The sequence below is a fragment of the Cynocephalus volans genome, chromosome 9 (genome assembly GCF_027409185.1).
Source record: "Cynocephalus volans isolate mCynVol1 chromosome 9, mCynVol1.pri, whole genome shotgun sequence".
NCBI lineage: Eukaryota > Metazoa > Chordata > Mammalia > Dermoptera > Cynocephalidae > Cynocephalus > Cynocephalus volans.
The window spans coordinates 60,322,918-60,350,252 of NC_084468.1; the positions used below are offsets into that span (position 1 = coordinate 60,322,918).

At 35.5% G+C, this 27,335-nt stretch overlaps 1 protein-coding gene across 1 annotated transcript; it reads right to left on the bottom strand.

Moving 5' to 3' along the window:
• Positions 1-3,086: 3,086 nt before the first annotated feature.
• Positions 3,087-19,149, bottom strand: JCHAIN (joining chain of multimeric IgA and IgM). Its single transcript, XM_063108306.1, is given in 5 exon segments — positions 3,087-3,519; positions 4,173-4,253; positions 6,625-6,754; positions 9,345-9,486; positions 19,043-19,149. Coding segments are annotated over 4 exon segments (540 nt in total). The 5' UTR covers positions 9,463-9,486; positions 19,043-19,149; the 3' UTR covers positions 3,087-3,308.
• Positions 19,150-27,335: the final 8,186 nt, after the last annotated feature.

Consider the following 27,335-nt stretch of genomic DNA (forward strand, 5'->3'; position numbering starts at 1 on the left):
AAAAGGTAATTATCCTATCCCAGTGCTCCCAGGTCAGGGAGTATGTGCATGTCTGCTTATGAGTGTGTATACATCTGTGTATTTGTAATTGGAGAAAAGTAATTATGGTTCATTTTTATTATCAAGCCACATAAAACCATTAAAAATGACAATAGTCTTAAAGTGAAAACTGAAGTGCTTAGATTGGGTCTATTGGTTTCTAAAAGCCTGGCACAAAGAAACTTTTATTGCTAACAGATATAATTTTTATCTGGCTGGTACTGAGTGTACTCACTTGGGCAAATGGCTACTTGTCAAAAATTATGCAGATGAAAAATATTTCTCACCAATGGTACTGATTTATGCTTGTCTTTTTAAATTGTTACCCATTTAGTTCAAATTTAAAAGGGAGAACAAAAAGTGCAAAAATTATAATAGACTTATGATAGGTAACAGAATTGGTCACATTAACCTCAAAATGCCACATGAGTGCTAAAAACGTTACAGTGGACATGATTGTCTAAGAGCCTCAATTGATATTTATTAAGACTATGGCAGAGTGAGTTAGAGTTTTCATTGCCGTTTACTAGATAAGTGAACCAAATTGCCAATTACCCACTGAGATGGTTTTCTCATTTAAATATGAAAGTAATATCCAACAAGTTATTGTGAGAATTAAATGAGATGACATAAATCATTTGGCATGTGAAAAATGTCCGCTATCATTATCATTAAATCAGATAGATTATAATTGTCTATTTTGTTAATTCAGGCCCTGAAGAATTGCAAGATGAAATTAGAGGTGCAAAAGATTAATTAGGAAAAAACCTGTGACGTAAAATGGAGAGGGAGCCAAAGAAGGGTGTGAAAGGCATCAGATACTGATGCAGGAAGGTTGGGTAGATAATATCTGATGGAGGCGCAGCGCTAAGAAATTTTCAGCAAAGCTGATAGGTAGTCCCCAAGTCAGTGACCCATCAGAAGAGTCCTGTGTCTCTGAGGAACTGATCTATCTCAGTAATCCTACCACACTCAGTCGTCACCGGCTAGAGCAGCTTATATGAAGCGTGACCTCACACAAACTCAGTTACGGATATCAGAGCCATAGGTTACACTCCTTGCAGAGAACAAAGAGTCTCCTTTCATGGCTGCCACATCTACATTGATTTCTTAGTGCACCCCTGCTAAACATTCCACTAATACAGCAAATATATGAATGAAACTTACAGGAAGGCTTTAATCTATCTTCAATAATTCTCAATGAAGAGCCACAATCTACTCCAGATTTATATCACATAAGTTAATATTTACAAAGCACTTAGGTTGGTGCCTAGCATACAGTAAGTGCTAAATTGTTATTAATATGGTGATATTAGTGATTAACTAAACTTCTGAAAGAGAGAATATCTGCAGGACTATAAATTTTCCGTCCTCTCCCAGCTAGCATTTGATGAGGTAATAATACTAGAATAAGGGTCTTTCATACAAGAGTCTGAAGTGTGGTGACAAAAACTTTTTCTATTATTGGTACATAAAAAAAAAACTAAGATAAAGATGGAGAGAGAGTAGAGGGGCCTGTTCAGAAGCAGTCTCCCGTAAATTCTCATAACACTGTGGAACCTATCTCTGCCTTTGTCGGATTCTGCCAAATAATTGCAATTCTTGATGTATATGTCTTGTCTCTTCACTTAAGCTGAATTCATGTTTATTTATTCAACAAATATGTATTGAGTGCCTCTATATGCCAGACACTGTTCTAGGTGCTGGGGATATACCAATGGACAAAATAAAAATGCCTGCTCTTGTTGAAATTACACTCCAGTGAGGGGAGACCATAAACATGATAAATAAGTAAATTATGTAGTCTACTAGAGGGTGACAAGTATATGGTGAGAAGTAAACTAAGATAAGGCAATGGAATTTGATATTTTTAGAAAGTGGTAAGGTGGGCCTCACAGAGAGGATGACAACTAAGCAGAGTTCTAGGGAGTGAGCAGTGATGGTGACTTTCTGGAGGGCACTCACCATAACATAATCATCACAAAACAGTCCTGTGCTTATGTTTAATATTCAATAAATGTTTACTGATTAAAGATTTGGCTAAAACCACATGCTAAACTGAAGATCAGTCAAGAATAGATGTATCTTTAGAACATCAAAACTATGATTCCTACTGAAGCACCAGAGTGTCCTATCCTTATCCCTAAAGAAACACTGAATACTCAGTATAAATACATTGGAAGTTATTAAAAATGACTATTTCACCATAAAAAAAAAAAAGGAAACAGAACAATGGCTCTTCAAGAAACTGACTTTTACTAATCATCCTTCCACTATTTTATATCCAGAGTCAGCATTTACCTTATGGTAATATCCTTAGAAAAACTGTATTTATCCCTTGGCCTTGGCTATCTGCCACATGATAAACATTGTATTTATCAGGAAGGACCTTGCCTTCTTATTTAATTTTAGGTGTAGAATGACAAAGCCACCTCAAATATGTACATGTATGAATTCAGTGATTAATACACCATTACATAATACTTACAAATTGCTCACCAATATCAAATTATATCTAACTTATAAGAAAATTAACACAAGCAAACTTTTCTCCAATAAAGTATTTCACACAGGTATATGCTTATGAATCTATTTAATTGTTCAAACTGTGATAGAAAATACATATTTTGGAATACATATTTCATTAGACTTACAACATAGATGATTTCCAATGGGATTTCTTACACTAACCTGATTATCAAAATAAATTTTTTTTATCAAAAAAAGAATAATCTGTATCATCTGCTGCCATGTCTGTATATTATGTCAAAATATATTTTTCAATTATGCATTTAATTATATCACTTTTGGCTAATTGGTATCATATTAGAGGTCCTATTTTAAATTATTTGTATAAATAGTTATGAAACTTGTTTTGAATTATTATTTTTCCGATGAAGACACATAATTTTTATATGTCTATTTTTATACATATATTTTCTCTACACAGCGAAACTTTTTAAAAAGAGAATAGTAGGGAAAATGCAAAAGCTCTGGCTCTCCAAAGCAAAGTCAAAGAAAGGCAACATTTAATTTCACCTCCTGATTTTTACTTTTTGAGTTTTATTTTTTCCTCTTGCCTAATTGAGAGGTAATTGCCTAATAAAGATAAAAATGTTACTATTTCAGTTATTTGGGGGGAAAGTTAGTTTTATATCACTGAAGAAAAATCTTGGTTCCAAGTTCATTTGTAGTAAACATATTAACTTTCTGGATCAAAATGGAGAGCCTCTCAAGATAAAGAGTTGTGCGATCAGCAATGACTTAAATTAGTCAGGGTAACAGGAATCTGGGGTCAAGGCTACTTCCACCATTTTGGTATTACCATCATAAGTAAGTGGGACCATAGCTGTGTAGCACTTGTTTCTGTTATAAGTGTAGCAGGTCTCTGTAGCACTGTCTTCATTACAGATATTGCTCTGTGTAGCAATAACTACATTATTATCCAGCTCCACTTCTGTAGGATCACATTTTTTACAGCTGAAAAACAAATATACACATGAGACAATCTCCATCAAATGCTGTCTCAAAATCTGAGTGAATATACATATCTATCCAAAATCATCTGGAGCATGACTTGACTGTTAACAAAGGATGACTCCTTTCAGACCTGAACAGCTCTACAATGCAGAATAGTTTGAGATTTTTCAACTTTTAATACATAAAAATTAGTTGAAAGTAAGCAAGATGATTAAAAATATGATCAATGTGATTGTTTTGTCTACACCCTACAGCAGCTTCTACTATTAGGCTTATTCCCAACTGTATACCTGTTTAAATGAGTAATTTAACAAAAAAGGAAAAATTTTTTTAAAAAGTTTGGTGTTCGATTCTATCATTTCCAAAAAAACACCTGTATGTTGATAAGCTAAAACCCACATATTGAACCATTAAAATAAATTGGCCCTTCCTGTATACATGGCAATAATATCTTCTTTAGAATTTATATTTAGACAAAGTTGTATAGATTTATGATACATAATAATTAACATAGGAATTAATGTATTTAAAAGTTCAGATTATATTTCTAAATGTTGATACCCCAACATATTTTCAAAAACATTCTTTCTAACAAGGTTAATTAAAAGTTATTAACTTCCACATCTATATTGGTATGAAGGAAAATCTCTTACAGGTCAGACAAATGGTACACGAATTTAGTTCTCAGTGGTGATGTGGGATCAGAGATGTTCTCCCTGTTGTTCAGAGGAACACTAAAAAAAGAAGAAGAAAAAACAAAGTAAAATAATAAAATGCAAATATTGTATTTTTGATAATAGGTATATTTCTAGAACAGTACTACTATTTCATCAGAATGGTACTTATCAAACTTTAGCACTCCATAACACTTTATAGTAATACTATTACTCAGATTTTTACAGCAATTTGCTATACACAATACAGTATTGTAATTGTATTTTTGTTTAAAGTTCTCTATTAGACTGTAAATTCTTTTATAGCATGGACTGTGTTTTATATTAATTGTTGTACCTCCAACACCAACCCTCAATATTTGGCACTCGCTAAGTGTCTCTTGAATGAATGAAAGTATCTATTCCTTATCAGATTGTAAAGTCTCCACTAATATCAGAAAAGGCTTGAAATAATGTGAAACACAAGGGAAATACATTTATGAGAATCAACTGTGAGCTAAATACTATTCTTTCATAAATCATTATAAAATTAATCTTCACAAACCTGTAAAATATATGTGTATATATTCACATGTACATAATTATCCCTTTTTTTACAGTTTAGGAAACAGATTCAAATTAATTAAGTAACTTCCCCGAAGTCTCATCATTTTAGTAAGTGATGGAGCTGGGAATTATGCTGTAATGACACAGTAATGGTAATTTTCAGAAATAAGATCAGGGAACACCAAAATACATCAGGCAAAGTGGCATAAAGTAAGTGAATTATCTGATTTCAGTAAACAATATCATATCATAAAATGAATCATGTCATAAAAGAAAAAGATGAATTAGAGAATGATGGAGGGACATTAACAAAATCTTCCCCTGGAGATTTAAACATAAGATAGGCACTTTCTTCAACATGGTTAAGTTCCAATGTCATGGATGCCACCCCCTTCCAATCATGTGCTTCTCCAATTGTTCTATCCCCAACAGGAAGCTATATGGGGCAGGACCTGAGTGATCAAAGAAAACTTTCTAGAAGAAGCAATGGCTAAACTAAGACATGTAGATTGAGGAGGAGTTAACCAGGCTGACAGGGATGGGAGAAGGAGTTCTTCAAATAGAGGAACTAGAAAGTGTAAAAATAGAAAAGGTAACACCAAGGACCAGGGTTCAATCCCTGTACAAGCTAGTTGCCAAAAAAGAAAAAAAAAAAAAGAGGAGGAAGGAAACACTTTGAATGTGAAAAAATAAAAACATTATAGTACTTCTTGATTTTTAAACATAAAGTAAAAGAAAAGCATCAACAGATGGTCTTCAGAGTTATGCTAAGCTTTGCAGATTAGGCCAGAGCATTTGTAATATATCCTAAGAACAATTTTGGGAAAACCATCAAAAGGGTTTTAAACAGAATAGTGACACAATGATAACTGGTACATAGGTTAGGTGAATAAATAATAGCAAATAGTTTTTGAATATGTGCCAGGAAGTATACAAGCTCTAAAAGGAATAGACAATCTCTATTTTACAATAATTTGACAAGGTAGGCACTATTTTTCCCCTACTTAAAGATGAGAAAGTTGAAGTTCAGAGTGGATAAGTAACTTGTACACAAGAATACACAGCTATTAAGTGACCCAGCCAGAACTTGAAACAAAATTCTTAAACACACTATACTTTCCCCACTGATTGAATGAAATTGAATGTTACGTTCTCTTTCTATAAGAAGTTTTTGTTTTTTGATTTTTGTTTTTGTTTTTATTTTTTTTGATAGCTGGCTGGTACAGGGATCCAAACCTTTGATCTTGTATAAGAGGTATTTTACTGAGAGAAAACTATTAAGGTAGGAATGGTTCAAAAAGAAAATTTATTACTGATTGGATCCAGAAGGAATCTAATTTCTCAAATATTATTAGAATTCTTGCTATTGAATAAGATCTGCATAGCATAAAACTCTGGACTATGTGTGAAGTGAAATGAATATCTAAAGTCCAATCTACAAGTGAAAATTGAATACAATTAGTCAGTTTGATCAGTCTGCCTTATCTTTGTGCAGACATTTGAGTACAGTATGAAATACTCAGTAGTCCATATATGGTAAAAAGTAAAGCCTTCAGTGTTATCTGAAGTTTCAGTTTGAACTGATCAAGGGCAACTGAAAGTTCTGATTCAAACTGAAATAACTTCATACAAGCAGGGTATGATGATGACTAGATCAGAACAATCAATTATAGTTTGATTTAGCTGACTGGTTTTAGGTTGCCTGAAAACTTCTGTTCCTGCCCACAGCTCTACAAAATTGCCTCATTAACAAGATTCAACCTCATGTAAGGTGTTAAGATCAAAAAGAGGAGTAAAGACAGAGATATTACATTAAAACAATGCTTAATATCAGAAAGTATTTCTTCTTACAACAGAAAAAAAATATATATGGAATGCCACATACATAACTCGGATGTTTCTCTCCACAATGTCCTCATTAGGGTCTTCAGAAGTAGAACGGATGATCCTGGAAGTAACCCGGGCACACTTACATTTGTTATCAGCAAGAACAATCATTCCATCTTCATCATGGGCTTGAAAGCAAAACATATTAAGAAGAAAGGAAAATAAAAGTCTATTTCTACATTTTTTATTCAGTTAATGTATCTTTCTTGTCTGCAGAAAAAAGTTTTATGGTTGATCGGTCTCAGCTTGTCTCCATTTGTTCTCTTTCCTAATCTAAAATAGCTAAGTGGAATCTCATGTTATAGTGAAGGAAATCCAAATGTACTCTAAAAAGGAATTTTCTTTTTCCTTGGACCAGTCTATGGGAATGCTGGCTCAAAGAATTCTGATTTTCATCTAATTCTTCTAATAGAGACACAGTTCTCTGAATGATGTAGCCTTGTAAAAATCAGTGCCAAATGCCAAAGTGAGAGAAAATGAAAACCTAGATTAGACTTCTCCTAGGCCAAAATAATTTATTCAAAAATGAACCAAAAATAGCATTAGCCTTTCTAAACCCAGTTTGAAATGTCATATCCATCCTGAACTCTCATTTGTACTTAAAAAAAATTTTTTTTTTTGCTTAAATTGCATTAGAGAACACTGAATGTTTTCCCCCAAGGTAACCTTATATTGTAAGACTTAAATATTCTTCACCACAACTTTCCTAAACTAATTAGATTCTTCCTTTTCATAATAACAATTAGATTATAATGGTACAATGATTCAATCAAATAAAATAAGGGCTATATTTATTAATATTTCTTATAAGAATTACTTTAAAAGATAGAGCATATAGATGAGAGGTGCTCTAAATTTGCAAAAGCAATTTAGAAAATATTGTGAGGCACATGCTGAATTTAATATAATATGCCTGCGTATGGAAAAAAATGAATAAATGAATTAATACACAGATGACCATTAAAGCCTTCACTTTGAATGTCAATATTTATTGTCTAATCTGAATATTAGACAGAGGTCTGGTAAGGGTTGCAAAGAATAAAGAAAGAAAATTTCTTATGATCTAAACTTGCATCAGTTAACAGATATTTGAAGAGTTAATAATAGCTTTATTTAATAGTGCTTATTAAACAGTAATAATGTTAAATATCTTTTTTATTCCTATAATTTTAGCTCCTCCCATTAAACCTCAACTGACAAAACAAAGATTTAGCACATGAATTCAAGGTATAAAGTTTAAATGATCAGGATAGATATAATTTTAACTGGAAAGCTAATTATTCTTGAGATGATTCCCAGAGAAGAGAGGATCTAATTGCAGTATTTTCATCTTAATGGTAACAGCCATTACAAAAACATTTTAAGACCATTGTTACTGTACTTATAACTGTTTGAAGTACTTTATAATGCATTCTTATGCCATCATTCAGAAGTTCTTAATAAATCTTCTGACACAAGTCTGCATGGTATTGGAGAAGAAATACTATAAAGTCAATTCTAGATAATGGTATAACTCTTATTAGCATTCTGAAAAGAGTAAAATGACTTAAATGGTGTCTTCTTCCCTACTTCTGTATCCATGACTCTTAAATGTTTTCCCCAATGTAATATAAATGAGCATATAATGCTTGACTAAAAATATAGATTGAGTCCAGTAAGTGACTTGACTATTAAGTCTTAAATAGAAAATGTCCATATTCTATTACAGCATATATTTCCTTACCAGAAAAGAAATTGGGAAAATTAGAAAAAGAAGATAGGAAGACACTATCATTACTGTTAATATATAAAAATATTAGGCAAACTAATATATCTACCAGAAAATGTACAAATACTTCCAATTCACCAAGACTTAGATTCTAACATTCTCGCTCACTGACAGTCTTTCCTAATAAACCTGTTATTAAGGACTGTGCCTTACTTTTTTCAAAGAGCACCTGAGACATAGTAGGTGCATACATGTTTATATTGTACACACATTACCACTACTATTTCTCTATTTTAAATATTAGAAAATTATTATCCTTATGCTGTTACTATAAAAATACATATAAAATGACTATTCTTAATTCCATTTCTGTCATGCTCTGTCTTGAAATAATAACAATAGGCTTAGTAAGTGTTAGAAACAATCCAGCTAAATTATATCACTTCTAATTTATGTGCCCTTCTAAATGAAAATTATTTAATACTGTATTTCTACATTCAGAATGTATTCCATTTTCTACAGTTGTTTGAAAGGTCAATAAACAAAATAAAAGGAGTTCAGCCATCAAGGTTTAGACAACCTGTATAACATTATACATCGTTAAAGGGGCATTATGAACTTGTGGGCTCAGATCCAGGAAAGTTGTTAGAACGAACACCAGTCTCTTTGGGGAAATAAAATCCCAATGTTGTACTATATTGTACTTACAGTAATTATTACTTCATTTCTTCTCAATATTTACTTCAGAGACTCAGGGGAGGATTACTGACTTTTAAGATTTAATATGGACCTTCATATAAGTATGGCTATTTATAATTAACCAGAAACATCTATTTTCTTATTCTGTAGGATGTAGTATACAAACCACAGAGAAAAAAGAATAAAGAGAATGACACTGAGTCTTGTCTATGTAAAGATCACTGCCATATAAAGATTAAAGCATGTTAGAAAAAAGAGGCTAGCTAGTTGGCCAACCAACCAAATCATAAACATGTTTAAATCTGAAAAACAAATCCATGCTATATTTTTCTTTTATTTGAGTTCATTTTCTAAATACCACATACCTGTCACAAGAACAGCCTTAACAAAAATGGCCAGCACTCCCCAGAAAAGCAAATGGTTCTTCATCTTGACTTCACTTCTTTTGAAAGACTGGAGCGAAAAAGTCAGGGTTAAGGTGTGTGATCTATAAGGAGTGTGCAAATGATGATGCTTCTGCTTTCTTAAAATAACGTTCCAGGCAGCTAACAAACTGAAAACTATCACAACTGCGGTTGAAGTCTGAACTTTAAATTCTGCACTGAAAAGAAATGTATGATTCACATTTAAGTATTATCTTCCAAAGCATCCCCAAATAGCCATGTTTTGATGCAATTATTTTTATTTTGCATTTATATTACACAAATGTGTAAACCAGAAAACTAATAATAATTTCAAGGCAGGAGTCCGTTAAGAATTTTTAAATAGGGGTTCTCAACTTTATTACCTCAATATGTTCATATTAGTATTCAAATCAAATATCTGACATTCGTTGCACCTCAAACAATAAATGAAGGAAGGGAAGGATAAAGAAATGAAAGCCCATTAAACTCCCAATTGTAACTTATGTCAATTTTTTCTTAGTCCTTAATTAACCAAGCTACCAGATTTAAATATATATGTATATATTCTGATTACTTTCAGTTGCTTTATGAGCTCAAACATGGAATTGGAATTAGAAACTGGTGTATACTAGATGACTCAGTTGCCACATTTTAGTTTGATAGCAGATCAAAAGGCAGATCTTGTATCTGCCCATCTAGTAACACCTTTCAGAACTGTAAACCATGAGATGATTTTTATCTGAGATGCCTCAACAGAAAACTGAATCATTGCAGTATTTTGTGCAAATTATTTTTCATTTAATTAGTGCCAAATAAAAAAAAAAAAAAAACTGAGCTTTTGGACAGAGCACTCCCATAGCTCCAACCCAACATGCTAGAATTTCCTGTCTTTCAGGCAGGGTTGGTTGCAAGAATATGTTGGTTACATTTAGATGCAGTAGCATCAAATCTCAGTTACTTTTGGTTCTCAGCTCTAATTTTTGAAGAATTTTAATAGGTGATAGAGAATACTTCAGGATCATAAGTAGGCAAGAAGATTTCATAGCTACAAGTAGGAAATGCCAGAATAAAAGAGATATTAAAAGCTAGCACATAATTGCACTCCTTCAAAGAATATGTATTGAAGGTCTAGCAAGAATAAAGTACCAGGCACTAGAACATGTACTATACCATCAAAGTTTATTCTCATTTTAATTTTTACTATCAGTAGGACTTAGAAATCAGTGGAGTTTAAGAAAAATATACTAGAATCACATGAACAATTTTATCTCTTAGAAAAAGAAAGAGATCTGAAAGTAAATTATTTTAGTCTATGGTCAGGATGTCAAAACAAATATCAACCACTCCACGGGCTCCTCATCACCAACTGTAGTTTCTAAATAACTAATTTATTCTATCACTCCTAAAAATAATAATAATAATTAAAAGTTAGCTGTAAAAAAATAAATAATTTTTTTAAAGTTAGCTGGATACTTTTTTAAAATCACAATTTCCTTGAAAATAAACTCAATGCTACAGTGCCTCCCCAAAGCAAGTTGGATAAATCCCTGTGGTCAAATTAAAACTTTTTTCAAAGCATCTTTTGTTAATAAAAGCAAAGATTATTTAATTCATAATTACTAACCTAAAGAAACACTCTATATTTCATGCTTCTATTCTTTCAATCTTGCAGTTTTATATTTCTATTGAGTAAACTGTGTATCTAAAAGAAATTATTTTAATAAAAATAAGGGTGATACTTTTGTCACCAGGAGAGAGTTGCTATGCTAGCAATATAGGCTGTAGACCAGTGTTTTGACTTATGTTGTCTAGGGATAATCTGCCTAGAATCACTTGGAGTAATAGTTAAAATATGGATTTCTTGGCTACACTCAGTCAGAATTTCTGGAGATGTGGTGTTGGAATATGTATTTTTGGAAAGCACCCCAGCTGATTTTCATGTGCACTAAAGTTTGGAAATTAATGGACTAGAAGCCTGTTGAGGTTGGTGGGGAATTACTAGCAGCATTAATTATTCAGGGAGAGCAAGAAGGTAATAAAGGTAATTTTTTAAAGCAAATAGGCTTTACTGAAAACAAATTAGGTAAAGTTTCAACTTACATTTACAATTCTGTGCTATTCTGTGCTATAGGTGAATTGTTTTATATTCTCTTTATCATTAACCAACTATATGTACATATATGTAAGTATATACGTATATATGCATATATATATGTGTGTGTGTATATATATATACATGTATGTATGTAAGGTTCCAGTTTAATTTTTAAGTCATTTCTTCACCAGTTTTAGTTATGTTCTTCCCACTGAAAAATGTAAAATGTGAATAGTAGAATCCTTCACGTGAGTTAAGTGACAGAAAGCTTAGCCACATGTTCTAAAGTTTTAGCCAAAAAAAAAAAAAAAAGGCTTATTTTTCTACATTCATATCTAAGATTCATGTAGTAAGTGGTTCAGTAATATACTCAGCTGGATGAAAGAGAGGATAAGGTAATTTAATCTCATCTTCATTACTCTCACTCAAATTTTGTTTAAATTTCCTGTTTAACAGTCTGAGTCCAGTATTTGTTTGAAAACCATGTGAAATAGTTGGATGCTTCACTCCCTCTGGACACAGCTTATTATATTTTGGGATACTCAAACCATGACAAGACTTTATTCTCTTGGATATGGAGAATATGCTCTCCTTGTTTTCCTCCTGTCTCACCAACAACTCCTTCTGAGTCTCTTGCTGAATTTTCCTGTGAATACTGAGGGCATTAAAGCTTAATCCTCAGCCTCTTCTTTTCTCTCATCCTCTCCCTAATTAATTTTATCTTATCCCATGGCTTTGAACATAGGACATGCTGAGGACCCTCAAATGTATAACTCTAGTCTTGACCTTGCCCGTTGAGCCCCAAACTCCTATATACATCTTACTATTTGATACCTCCATTTGGCTATCTAAGAGGTATCTAAAACTTAAGCAGGAAAAACAGTGCTCTTGATAACAAATCCATCCTCACACTCCCACGCCAATCTCTTTCTGTCTCAAGTCTTTCCCATCTAAGTAAATGGCACCTCCATCCACCTGGTTGCTCAAGCCAAAATTCTCTGATTCCTTTCTTTTTCTCTCCCCCACATCTAATCTACCACCATGACCTATTGGCTTTATCTCCAAAATATATTCCAAATTCATCTGATTCTCACCATTTTCACAACCATCCTAGTCTAAGCCTCCATCGTCTTTCCTGGTCTACTACAATAGTCTCTGTAATAAAAATAACTTTTCTTTTGCCCCAGCATTGGTGACTAGGGCACACAATTGACAAACAAGAATGATTAAGTACCCCAAATTCTAGCAAGCCAGGCACTTCTCCAAGTTTAATAAAAGGAAACAGAACTCAACTTACTTCCATTGAGCACCACCCCACCACTGCCACACTGCCATCTCCAGTCTTTAGAAGACTAGGGAGACAAACGTGGAGTGTCATTGTAGGAGCTGTTGGCTTTTTGTAAATAGTAGTGTTTGTAATAAGAGACCTTCCTTTACCCTTGGGAAAGTGAAGGGTAGGGTATTTTCCTCTCTCCAAAGTCAGGTGAGTGAGAGTTTCAAGGAAATCAGAGAGATCAGGGACATGAAATAAAAGGAAAGTGAGAAGCGATATAGCATAATAATTAAGAGAAAGGACTCTGAGCCTGATTGATTGGGTTTATCTGACAATTCCACCACTTTAGCTGTGTGACATTGGACAAATATTGGACAAATCACTTAACCTCTCTTTTTGAGTTCCCCTATCTGTAAAATGGGAAAATAACAATACATATTTCAAAGGGCTGTTGTGAGGTTTAATAATGTTTTACTGCATGTGAAGAAGTTAAAACGGATCTTGGCACATAATAAGTGCTGCATGGGTACTAGTTATTACTATCATTATCATCATCCTCACCATTATCATCATGATGTCTGTTAACTTCTTGTTGAATTGTAGAAAATGCAAACCTAACGTGCAGTTACCAACTGCAATAAAGTTTGGGGAAAGCATTCCTGGAAGAGCTTGACATATCCCCTTGGGTTGCAGACTTATAGAAACATAGAAATTGATACATGCTCATGCTATATAAGGTATAAATGAAAATATCCCAAATTTTTCTAACTTGGGGTGGGTGGAGAAGGAGGACACTTGGAAAAAGTGTTAGCTTTATTTGTAATATACTAAAGCTGGAAACAATCTAAATGTCCATAAACAAATCAGATAAACAAATTGTGGTATATGGATTACTCAGCAATAATAATGAATACACTATTGATATATACAACATAGATGAGTCTCAAAATAATTATCCTGAGTGAAAGCACAACAAAAATATTAAAAAGGGAGTATATACCATATGATTCCATACCTTTATAAATTTATATTTTTTTCTAGAAAATGCAAGCAAGTCTATAGTGACAGAAAGCAGATCAGTGATTGCCTGGGAAGGACATGGAGAGAAAGGAGGGAGGCATGAGGAAACTTTTAGGGATGATGGATATGTTCATTATCTTGATGGCAGTAAAAAATTTACTGGTGTAGACATATGTCACACTGTATCAAATTGTATAATTTGAATATGTGCAGTTGATTGTATATCAATTCCATTTCAAGAGAACTGTTAAAAATTTCATAACTTCAGAATGTTAGGTTCATGGATGTTGTTTATCAAGTTGAAGAAGTTCCCAACACTTCCTAGTTTGCTGGGAGTTTTTATCAGAAATGGATATTGGATTTTTTTCCTAATGCTTTTTCTCTGCCTATTAGATGAACATGTAGTTTTCCCTTTTTTAGTTTGTTAATATGGTGAATTACATTGATTTATAGATGTTAAGCTTTCGTTCTTGGTATAAACTCAACTTAATCATGAGGCAATATCCTTTTTATAAATTGTAGGATTCAATTTACTATAATTTTGCTTAGAAGTTCTGTTTATTATTCACGGAGGATATTGGCTCAAAATGCTCTTTTCTTGTAATGTCTTTGCCTGGTTTTGTTATTTCAATAATGCTGACCCAAAAGAATGAGTTTAGAAGTATTTCCTCTTCTCCAGTTTTCTGGAAGAGTTTAGAATTAGTATTATTTTTTCCTTAAATGTTTGGCAGAATTCACCAATGAAGCCATGGCTTGGAAACTCTCTCCAAGGCAATAAGCTGGGGCACTGGTAGCAGTCTCATTGGTTTTCTGTCTCTCAGAAATCGCTGTCCTTCATTCCCTTAAAAACAGTTGTTTCATAAATTTTGTCCGTTTGGTCTCTGTCATTCCATCGTGTTTAGAATTGGCAATCAGAGACTTTAAAAGTGAGTTTAAGATGTAAGTTTTTTGTCTGAACTAAACTAACAGACTTCCTTTTTTATAGCAATTTTAGGATCACAGCAAATAAACTAGATGTTTTTACTTCCTTTTATATTATTCATTTTTGTTTTCTGTTTTGTTTTGTTGCTGGCCAGTGCAAGGATCAAACCCCAAACCTTGGTGTTATGAGTAGGATCATGCTCTGACCGAGTTAACCAGCCCCCTAGACATTTTTTGGGGAGGGGGGAACTGGCCAGTTTGGGGATCTGAACCCCTGACCTCGGTGTTATCAGCACCACACTCTAACCAAGTGAGCTATCTGGCCAGCCAGCTAGACTTTTGTTTTTTGTTTTTTTTGTCTTTTTCGTGACCGGCACTCAGCCAGTGAGTGCACCGGCCAGTCCTATATAGGATCCGAACCCGCGGCGGGAGCATCGCCGTGCTCCCAGCGCCGCACTCTCCCGAGTGCGCCACGGGCTCGTCCCCAGCTAGACTTTTAATAATGGAAAATTACCCCCCAAAATGGAATCTTCTTAAAAGAAAATTTAATTATAGTAATTTGAGAACAATAATTGGGGGGAAATAAGGTTTCATATTTATAACTCATTAAACTATTCACTGCTCCACTCCTTCTCTACAACCAGTCTTAGCCCTACAACTCACTGCCCAGTCAGCAAAGTGATTTTTTAAAAGGTAAATCAGATCATATCTGACTTAAAACCCTCCACTGATTTCTTATTATACTTAGAATAAGTTCAAACTCATTATCCTTCTGGACTTTCCACTCTCCCTTTCACTCATCCCTCTCCGGCTACCTCTGCTCAGGGCCTTGGTACCTTCTAGTCCCTCTGCCTGAAAACACTTTCCATTCTTTGCATGGCTGTCCCCTTAACTTCATTCAAGTCTCAAGTCAAATGTCACTGTCTCAGAAAGAACTTCCCTGATTGCTAATCATCCTAACTAATCACCAGTCACTGTCACATTTCCCTATTTTATTTTCTTCATAACATTTATCATTGTTTGAAATTCTTATTCAGTCTATTTAGTAGCTGTCTTCTTCTCATTAGAACAAAAGCTCTTTGAAAGAGGCATTGTCTTGTTGCTCACTTCTCTTTCCAAGAACAAAATAGGAATGCCTAAAATATATTGACAGAATGAAAGATGAATAGAGAACACTGTCACAAGAAGTTGCCTCTAAGTTTAGTTCTCTAACGAAATTAGTCTCTTTTTTAAATTGGCTCCATATTGTCAATGTCCTTTTTAAAGTGCATTATCCAGATATGTGTCCAATAGTCAAGTGTTATCCAACCAGTACAAAACACAGCAGAACTGTAACATTTTTCAATTAATGTCACTTAAGACGATAGCATCTCTTTTTTGGCAGCTGTGTTACACAATTGGCTTCAATTAAGTGTATGATCAACTAAAATCCCATTTTTAAAAATATGTTTCTATAAAGTAATGACTTCCCCACATTTAATACTTAAACAGTTGGGATTTAGGTATGAGATTTAGCACTGGTCCCTAAGTTTTATCTTGCTAAACTCACATCAACATTACAACCTGTTAGATTCTTTTTAAATCCAGATTCTGAAACCTAGCCTATTAGTTATTTCTCTCAGATTCACAGTATCTGCGAACTTGATACAAATGCCATCAGATCCTCATGTATGTCATTAAAAATGTTCAATGGGATGGTGCTTAAGATGGACTTCTGTGGCATACACCTAAAGTTCTGTCTCTAAGCTAACACCATTCCATTAATAAGCACATTTTGGGTATAACAGTTCGTTTCAAATTAACTCATACATCCATACTATCACACAAACTGAAATTCTCCTTAAGGGTAGCATAAATGCTTATCACAAAAAAAAAAAAATCAATCTCTTCTTCAGCCTGTATCTTTAATATCATCTGATTTCTCCCCTTGAAAGTCTTCCCTAATATGAAAAGATCCTTGATAGCAGACTGACATTTTGCCACTTAAACACTTAAAAGGAATGATGATATTCTCTAATAACCTTCTTGGCTTTAAGTCCAAGATGTAGCTGAAATCTCTTGATTTTTCTTTTCATGAATTAAGTTCACATTTAGTGTAATATTCATATTTTCCATTTGTCTTTGATTTTTATATGAAAAACAAGCTTTGGTAATAAATAGTATTGCCTAATCAGCTCTTAAAAAAAAAACAGGAAAAAAAAATGGAGTTCACACTAAACCTTGAATTAAATGTCCATCTGTAAATTCCAAATAATCTAGAAATCTTTTAAATTTTAGAAATAAATTCTTAGTTTCCCCAAAAGTGCTAGAAAAAGGGAAATATGCTTTTGTGTGTGATGCCCTAAATATATTTAACAGAAATTTAGTGTCATTATTAAAGATAAGTGAAATGAAAGAGCATCATCAGTCTTGAATCTCCTAAGAATTATCTTCTTTCATTCCCTTAGCACTCTCATGAATAGACTCCAGAAACTTGATTCCAGAGGGGGAAAAAATAAATAATTTTATTTTATTTTTTATTTTATTTTATTTTTTTTGTCTTTTTCGTGACCGGCACTCAACCAGTGAGTGCACCGGCCATGGGATCCGAACCCGCAGCGGGAGCGTCGCCGCGCTCCCAGCGCCACACTCTCTCCAGTGCGCCACGGGCTCGGCCCAAAAATAAATAATTTTAAAAGAAGACTGTAAAATGTATATTTGAGTTGAAGATTTTATATCTGACAAATTTATGAAGTCTATTACAGAGGAACTCCATGTGTACTTTTATAATCAGGTACATATTACAACCTCAGAAACCCAAAATTAATTGACACTCCTGCAAGAAAGATATATACGGGAAATTTTGACATGAGAGATTTCATTCCCAAAAACACAGCTTCAAAAATACATTAAAGGGTCATCAGAAACACCGCCTTTATACCTTCTCCATATATACCACATCTCTACTTTCTATATCTTTGAGACACTAGACAATGCAAAAGTAACTTTTGAAGCAACCCAGAGAAATAAGCTGAGGAAGATTCTATTAGCATTGGAGCAAAGATCTTCGGCCAAGAGAAGCCATTAGCAAAAACGACCTCCAAGAGAAGTGAAGCAAGGCAAAGCATTCAAAAGTGGAAAATTCAATATATGTATATATACTTATAATAAATATAAATGTTATCAGTTTAATATTAAATAAACTAAAAGTCCTAGAGTTTCACAATTCAGTCATGCATAAAGTAACTAACAAAGGATAGAGAGGTAGTTCTACTATCACAAAGCCAAGCTAAAGCCCTTGATGTGACTAACAATCTATTCTCTCAACCAAGAACCTGGCAGGGGGCACTAAACTTCCCAAAATTCCTGTAGGGTGCTCTCTCAAAATCCACAAGAGTAGACATAACTTATCCAGAATCATTATCAATAAGATTTTAAAGATATGCTTAATAACATTAAGGAATACACAAGAAATTGCAACTGTATTTTAAATGTTTTATTTCTTTTTTAAAAAAATTATTTATTTATTTTTACATTCTAATATGTTGTTGCAGAGCAGCTGGGGGAAAGGGAGAGAGGGAGAGGGAGATAGGGATAGGACTGTGGCACTCCCCTCATTCTGTCAGGGGAGGCAGAGGGCTTCCAGCAGCAGCTCAGTGGTCATCACTGGGCTGGCTGCAGACGTCAGGGGGGTGTGGCTAAAGCCCTTGACTGGCCCGCATGCCAGCTTGGGAGCCCAGGGCGTTTCCAGTCCTTCTAGGTTTTATAGGTGTTTTTTGGTGGTGTTAGACCTTTACTGGTTAATATCAGAACTTTGTGTCTGATCTGTGGGTACTTTGTTTTTTCTTTCAGTTCTGTGTTGGATTATTCGCTGTTCCCACCACTTAAATACTGCACTGGAACTAGTTTGTTGTTCTTTGGTTACTTCTAAAATGGGGGAACTTCCTGTGGGAACCAACACTTGAGCTTTGTGGTTAAGCTAAATTGCTGCTTTGCTGCTGATTCTCTGGGGAAGGCTTTTTGTGCATCTCAGGATTTAACTGTTGACCTTGTAAGCACTTCGTGTCTTGTGAGGTCCAGTACATCTGGGTTGTGTGGAAACTTTGGTCTGGGCCTAAGTCCTTTCAGCAAACTGCACCCCCTGCAGATCTATATTCCTGATCAGTCTCCACTGAGTGGGCCTGTGCTGATTGGGGGGGCAGATCAGCTGTCCATGCTATGCCCCAGTGTTCCCCAATGGGCCCATCTTCCCCACCACCTGTACTCCAAACACTTCCCATGGGGTGGGCAGTGCACCAGTGCCTTGCAATGACTCACCAGTCTCTGAGTGGCTCCTTTTTGCAGTTGTCTGTGGCCTCTCACTCCTATGTAGGTCCACGGGAATTGTGTTAGTGGTCTTTCTGACCTGGGGGCCACCAAGGCCCTCTACTCTCCTGCAGCCTCCAAGCAACTTCGTGCAAAGAGCATAGCTGTTGTTTTTGCCAGCTCTTGCTCCATGTGCTCACCAGGGCCAGCCTTGAATCAGCCAGGGCTTGAAACAGTCAGCACAGTCCTTTCTTTCTCTCATCATGGCTTCTCCTGCCTTCATGAACTCCGTAGTTCTCTCCTCCTCTTCTCCTGAGTTTTAGAGGCCCCAGGTTGGCTGCTGTTGCTTAACAGTTGTAAATTGGATGATTGTGAGAGAAGGTGATGCTGAGTACTGTCTATTCCTCCATCTTGACTGGGAGTCCCTCGATGTTTTATTTCTTAGACTAAGTAGTAGTACACGGGTGTTTGGTATATTATCCTTTACAACTTGTATACTCATAATAAATTTAAAAATAATTGAGTCACTATCCAAAAAAATAATTATCACCTCCAAATAGTGTGTGCCTCTCCCCTCCCTTTCAGAATCTTAACACTGGATCTATTTTACAGATTAAGAATTGAACAATGGCCCTATGTTTTGCATATTATTATGGATTAAGCAAATGTAACTATTAAATTCAGAATTAAGAATACTAAATTTTATTTCCAAAATTAACTTCTAATCCTTAAAAGTATATATAAATGCATTTTACACAATTATACTTTTGTGCAAACTATTTTGTGTACCTTTTTCTCACTTGTATATTTTATATACCAATTTCCAAAAACTGATAGAGAATATATGTTAATCTTTTAAATAGTTGTGCAAGATTTCATCATGTTGATATTCCACAGTTTGCTGTAAAGTCTCTATTACCCCATTTGCAGTTATCCTATTTACTAGTATATCAAAAGTTATATTTCAACAAACATTTATTTCAGACCTTACATGTGTCTGATATGTTGTGCTCTTGCTACTAAAATACAGTGATGACCAGGACCAACGAGTCTCTTTTCCTGGAGATTATACTCTGGTGGGAAAGACAGTTAAGGAAAAAAAAAAGTAAAATAAATAAAATAATCACAGTTTTTAGTAAATACTATGAAGGAAATAAAGTAATATGACAGAAAGCATGTGGGATAGGGTTGGGGTAGTCTACTTTAGAAGACATACTTGAGAAAGGCCTCTCTGAGGAGGTAACATCTAGGCTGAGACAGGAACAAATAAAAAGGAGGCTGTACTTGTTTTCTATGGTGGCAAAACAAATTTACCACAGATTGAGTAGTTTAGAACAATACAAATTGATCATTTTAGAGTTCTGTAAATCAGAAGTCTGGGTAGGCTAGGCTGCTTCCTCTGCTCTGGTTTCACAATGTGGAAAACAAAGTGTCAGCCAGCCAGGGCTCTTATCTTGAAGCTCTGGGAGAAAATCCACTTCCAAGCTCACTCAAGTTGTTGGTAGAATTCAGTCCCTTTGAGCTGTAGGGCCTAAGTCCCCATTTCCTTGCTGGCTGTCAAGTGAAAGTTGTTCTTAGCTTTTAGAGGCTGACAGCACTCCCCGGTTAGAGGCCCCCTTCATCATCAAAGTCAGCAACAGTGCACCCAGTCCTTCTCATGCTTCATATTTCTGTAACCTCTACTTTTGCCTCATCTCTCCTGCTCCCAGCTAGAGAAAATTCTCTTCTTTTAAGGGCACATGTAGTCATATTGGGCCCATCCAGATAATCCAGTATAATCTCTCCATTTTAAGGCCTATACCTGTAAAGCCCCTTTTGCTATATAACAGATAATATATTCACAGTTTCTGGGGTTTAGGCCATGGACACTTTGGTGGAGACATTATTATGCCTACCAGAGAGTCAGACAAACACTGTTCCAAGAAGAGAAATAGCAAGTAAAAGGCACAAGATGGGAAAGAGCTTGGCCTCAACAGGACAAGGAAGAGGGAAGAAGGCCCCTGTAGCTGCAGCAGAGTAATGGGGAGAACCATAATAGATGACATCATGCACTTCTATATAAGAATAACTTTTTTTTGCATTTGAATTAATGAGTGTAGAATCTATTTTGAATTTTAGAATCAATCTTAGTCACTATTTTAAAGCCAAAGGTGGAGCTATGTCTCCTAACTTCCAGTCTATTTTACCTCTCACAATACCAAAAGCTATTAATGTTATTTTTTCACATCTGTATGGAGAGATTTCTTCAAACTGGCAGTTTTTAACCCTAAACATTTTGGTTCTTGCATGCAGAATTTCTTCAAATATTCATCTCTATTCCATTACAGTAATATAAAATTTATATTTAGATACAGGACAAACAAAAAACTGAAATCTTTTTTTCCAACAGCTTTCCTCATAGACTTTTAGGGTAGTGTTTTGTGGTTAAATGTTTATAAGGAGAATTGCACCTGTGCTGTGGTCTGTTTTTAAATAAACTTGCACCTGCAGTGGCTTTTCACAGAACTGCTGCTTGGGATATTACATGGCAGTTGTTTGACCAGCATACAGAGCTCTTTCTCCTCACTACACTACTTCTGGACAAGTTCCAATTTACAAACAGCCTACTTCCAAAAATCCATTTTAAAAAATCTGTTTAACCTTCATGATCACTTCTCTAGGGACACAATAATAAACAAGGTTCCCAGGAAACCCCTCAATAACAATATGCTCCTTTCAGTTCATGAACTACAATGCTATGGTCTAAGGAAATGTCTGCTTTTTAAGGAAACTTCTATTTTGGGGGGAAGGCTTCTGCTCTAGTCAAGTATGTCTGCTTTCCTTTTCCTATATATAACTTGCTAATTCCTGTTTCAGAATCTTTTTTATTCTGTCATTTTTCTTATCAAAAATTTCTCTTTCCTTCTTGTCAATCCTTGTAAACAAATCCTAAAATCTTTTAAAAATATATATACAAATTACTTATTAATAAAAGAAAATACTTTATTCTTTAATATGCATAAGGCATTACCTCATTTAATCCTTCCAATAATCTTACAATGTAGGTACTAAAATTATCCTCTGTAATTTGCTAAAGTCATCAATTTAGTATATGGTGCAGCTACTATACCATGGTAAAACTAACTTCAGTGGAGTGGAAAGAACAGGAGTCAGGATGCAGGAAAATCCTAAAATCTTTAAAACTAATTCTATTAAGTCTTCCCATCTTAATGTTATTCTATTCTGTTCACTCCTTTACTGTTTCTTTGTTGCTAATAAATTAATCTTATTTCTTGTATATCACTTTATACAAGTTGGCATACACCTTTACATATTTATCATTTTTCTTCATATGTGTATAATTTATCGACTAAATTACTGCTTTCTAGATGCAGAAAGGGGTTCATAAAGAGCAATATCAAATGGCACCCCAGAAAAGGATATGAGGAGACACCAAAAGGAAACAATAAAGACTTAGTTGGGAAAATGGGTGAGAAAATAATTCATTTTTAAGGAAAAAGGTTTATTGAACACAAAGAACTGACAATATATTTCAATAGGGTGATCAAATGAGTCATCATATTTGTATGTGACATTCTTCCAGATGAATGGGAAGATACTCCTATTGATTGTTGAGAAAGAGAAAGTCACAGAAATACAACAGGACAGACATTTTTCTTAAACTTGCTCACTTTTCTGAGCTGATATATAATGCCATTTTTTCTCTGAGGGGATTTGGCATATGTTCTCTGTTGTGTCTCAAATTAATTGATTTGAGGTTTCTCTTTCAAGGAGTGGAGTTTGATGGTAAGTATTTTGCTGCATTGATGTACCTTCTCAAGAACTTTCTTAACCACTATGGGTTTGGCATGCTCTGTTGCTTGCCTGGTTGTGGAGATGGGGGCAGGACTGGCCAGCAAATAATTTTTTATTGTTCTAACTTTCTATTCAAGTGTTTACATCACATGTAAGCACCATACTAACTCTGTTTTCCCTAATAACAAGGAGAAGGCATAAATTCATGGTGGGGAATATCCAGTCGGTTATTTTTAAATATCAGATACACCTATAAAGATGTGTCTTAACAGATACATCTATTCAGTCTTCATACTGAACAAAGAGCAAGGGCTCTGGAGTTAGGTATTGATTGGGTTCAAATGTGGCTTTGGCAAGTTGTTTAAAATCTCTTTTCCTAAGTTTCATCTACAAAATGGGCATGTCTATAGTACATACTTTATAAAGTTGATGAGAATTAAATTAATAAGTGTAAAACACCGAGAGTATGGCTGTAACATAAACACTCAAGTATTTTAAATCTATGATTATTATTATTTTATATTGAGAAAAGATAGCATCTTCATTCAGACTGACATAAATGCTAAGTTTTTACAGTGGTCAGAATAATGACCCATCAAAGGTGTCCACGTCCTAATTCTCAGAACTTGTGAATATGTTACCTTACATGGCAAGGAGGAATTCTGGTTGCAGATGAAATTAAGGTTGCTAATCAACTGGCCTTGGACTGGGGACAGTATCCTGGATTATCCAGGCAGGTCTAGTGTAATCACAAGGATCCTTATGAGTGAAAGAGGGATGCAAAGATCTTTCACTGCCAGCTTTGAAGTTGAAAAATGGGGCCATGAGCAAGGGAATGCAGGCAGCCTCTAGAAGCTAGAAAAGGCAAGGAAACAAATTCTCCTCCAGAGATTCCAGGACACCTTGACTTCAGCCCAGTAAGACCAAGTTACACTTCTAACCTACAGAAATGTAAGGATATAAATTTGTATTGTTGTAAGCCACTAAGTTTGTGGGTATTACCACAACAATAGAAAATTAATACTAAATGAAAATTTTAATTTAGTTAAATCATAATTTAATAAAACATAATTAAATCAATTATGAGCCATCATTTGGTGCATAATTTCCTTGTATAATTGGGGCAACCACATACTTTTAAACAATATCTCTTTAAGACAAACTGAAATAAAGTTGCCATTATGGCAAATATGAATATGTGGTCTCTAAGGCTAAGTCTGCTTTCCTGGTCCTTAATTCAAATGGTTATCTATTCATTTATTCTTTCTTTCAACACATATATTGGCATTTACTCTATGTGGCAGGGATGTAAGTGAACAAAATAGACATGACCTTTGATCAGATGGATTTACAGTTTAGTTGGTAATAATATATACTTACATGATGATGAAATACAGTGTGCCACAGGAGTACAGATGTTGGGTGGAAAGGGTGGGCAGGGTCAAGGAAAGTTTCCTAGAAGTAGTGATGTCTAGGTTGAGACTGAAAGATGAGAAGGTAGGCAAAAAAGGTATGAATGTAGTCTAGATAGAGAATATAACATTACCAACAATTTGGAGTTGAGAGAAAACACGACCATGTGTAGAAATGATGTTCAGTGTGTCAGTACGGGTCCAGAGACCACATACTTTATTTTTTTATTATGTATATATGGTTTTTGGCAGCTGGCCAGTACAGGGATTGAACCCTAGACCTTGGTATTTATCTTTTTTTTTTATATATATACTTTATATGTTTCAACACACCTGCCCTTAAGCACCTAATACAGTTCTGTGTGCTATGCAAAATTAAAATATTCTACATGTATGTAAATTTGGCATTATATATTATATATATATATATCATTACATGATATTATGGTTGTAGAGGAATGACTTTGTATAGGTTACTATAACATATACTTGGTTATTTAATATATTCATCCAATACAGCTCCTTAGCAACATGAAACAAGTTTCCAAATATAATCAGACTATTATTAGCGATTTATGTTTATCTGAAAATAAACACTTGAGTAATATGTTCACTGTTATTTTAAATACTGTATAATGGAACATTAATTGTACTAGTTAGTAATCACAGTATGAAGTAATACTCTGATATGGCAGTCAGTACAGAGAAAAATAAATTGAAAGGAAATAAAGTAATTTACAGTGAATAAACAATTTTATCAAAATCACAGAAGCAAAACAAAAAGATTAAATTTTCTCAAAATTAATCTATGAAGGAACAACAGACCAATCTATGAATAATATCCTATAATTATACTTTATGATTATTTGCCTGTATTTGCCTTTGCTCTTAGCATAAGGTCTAATTTATCTCTCTCTCTCTTTTTTTTTTAATAAAGCATAGGATTTATTAAGCCAATATAACCATTGTAACCGGGGAACCACATAGGTCAGGTTGCCCTGAGAAATGCACTCCACAGAGAGCCAGCAGAGCTCAGCATTTTATCAAAGGAGAGAGACAGCTCCACCTAATCACTTCATCAGTTTTTTTATTGGTTGTACATGACAAACAGATTTGGGATTGTTACTAGGTTATATCCTATATGCAGAGATCTAGGGTGAAGGTTACAAGAAGCATTCTAGGTTATTGTATGATTTTCTGGTGCCTCAAGTCTGCTTCTAAGTAAAAATGGTCTTCTGATAATGTTTTCCAGGACATGTGGATATGACTAGTGACTTATCCCAGATCTCCCAAGGTACTACAATTTAGCTGACCTGGTCAGAGCAGACGTTTTTGTTATGAGGTGGGAGTTGCAAAACAAGTCTTGAGGAGTTTAGGGAAAGTAGAGATGATCAACTTGGCTTCCTTCTCTTCCCCAGCATAGAATGCAAAGTAAAGAAATAGCAGGAGTTATTCCAGGATTTGGGGAAGACTCCTCCAACTCAGGAGGGCACAGTGAACAACCAAAGATCATCTGACATCCTTTTTCCTCCTTTTTCCCCTCTAGTAATCTAGTTTCAGGGCCCAGAAAGACAGGGACCAACACATGGGGCAGTTACCTGGGGCTAAAAGGGTTAATCTGAGAATTAATTCTCTGACATCAGCCACGACCCTTGTCCCTCCTCTCTCTAGGCCTGTCCACTCCCTGAGCCCCAGGCTGACAGCTTTCCTAAATTCCTTCTTTGGTGTAATTTCCTAGGGCTCTGTGACCCAGACCCAGAGCCAGTCCCCTACTCCCTCCTCAGGTCCCAGGAGTCACGGGCTTGCCCTAAGGGAGGAAGGAGAGAGGCTTTTCCTTGTTCCCTCCCCGTCCCGGATTGGGGCCCAGGGACCAAAGAACCTCTGTCTTTCCCTACCATGCTCCCACACTGTAGCCCAGACAAAGGGATTCCTTGTGTCCCAACCTCAGACAGGCATACTTGTGACCAAATAATGGAAGGGATTGGACAGGGTGGGGGAAGGGTAATCACAGAATCAGAGAAGATGATACCTCCCCTCATCCAAGATCCTGGTACACTCCCTGAGCTCTGAGACCTGGCTCCCATAAACAATGGGGAGAAGAGGCCAGGAATCGCCTACAGGTAAAATGCGAGGCCTGAAGAGGAAACTAAGAAGGTACAGAGACACAGATGCTAAACCTCCTGGCAGGCAGATACAGAGCTGCAATACAGGAATGGGGACCACCCAGAGACAGGGTAAGACAGGAAACCATGGCAGGGCAGGCCAAACAGGCTTGAGAGCCAAAGGTGGAGGTCCCTGACAGCTTCTCTCCCTATTAGCACAGGGATGGGAGTGCTGCCACTAAACAGGGATGCAGCCACAGAGGAAACGAGACCCCCAAGGATAAAGTAAGAACACTCTGTTTAAAAAGTAAAAGCCTTCTGAAAAGAAGCACAAACATCTGACAATGGGAAACTTTCCTGCCAGGAGGGGTGGTGTGTTCCCACTCACAAGAAGTAACAGTATGGACAATAAATGATATGGCCTCACTTAGCAGCAGGGCCTCAGACACCCCCCCACTGACCTATCACCATCTAAGGATTGATATGGAGGAAGGGCTAGTCCAGCATGGCAGGAAATGGCATCACTCAGCAGACAGGAAGGGGTGGAACTACTAAACCCAAAGGCTTCTGGGAAGGCCAGTCCATGGGAGGTTGGCCCTGAATGTTCATGTCACTTCTCAATCCTCCATCTTGGCCAAAGGGGGCCAAGGCTCCTAGAATCTGGGTGAGGTAATTACACCTCCATCTCTTCATCAGTGATCTCCTGGAGATCCTAAATTCCTTACCTAGTGGGGAGAGAGGAGGAGGAGTTACCATCACACTACGAGCCACAGGCCAAGCCTCTAGAGTCAATATCTCTACGGAACTAGCTCTAGGGACTTGATAAATGGGGGACAAAGGCAGAGACTCCTAGGGACCTGGGGTTAGCCAATTTTCCATGGTAACTAATTTCAGTGCAGCCTCCTCCTAATCTGAGATTGAGGGAGGGTAAATTTTGAAGGAGACCAGGGCTGAGGGATGAAAGAGCCACAGAAGTACAAAAGGGTGGGAAAATTG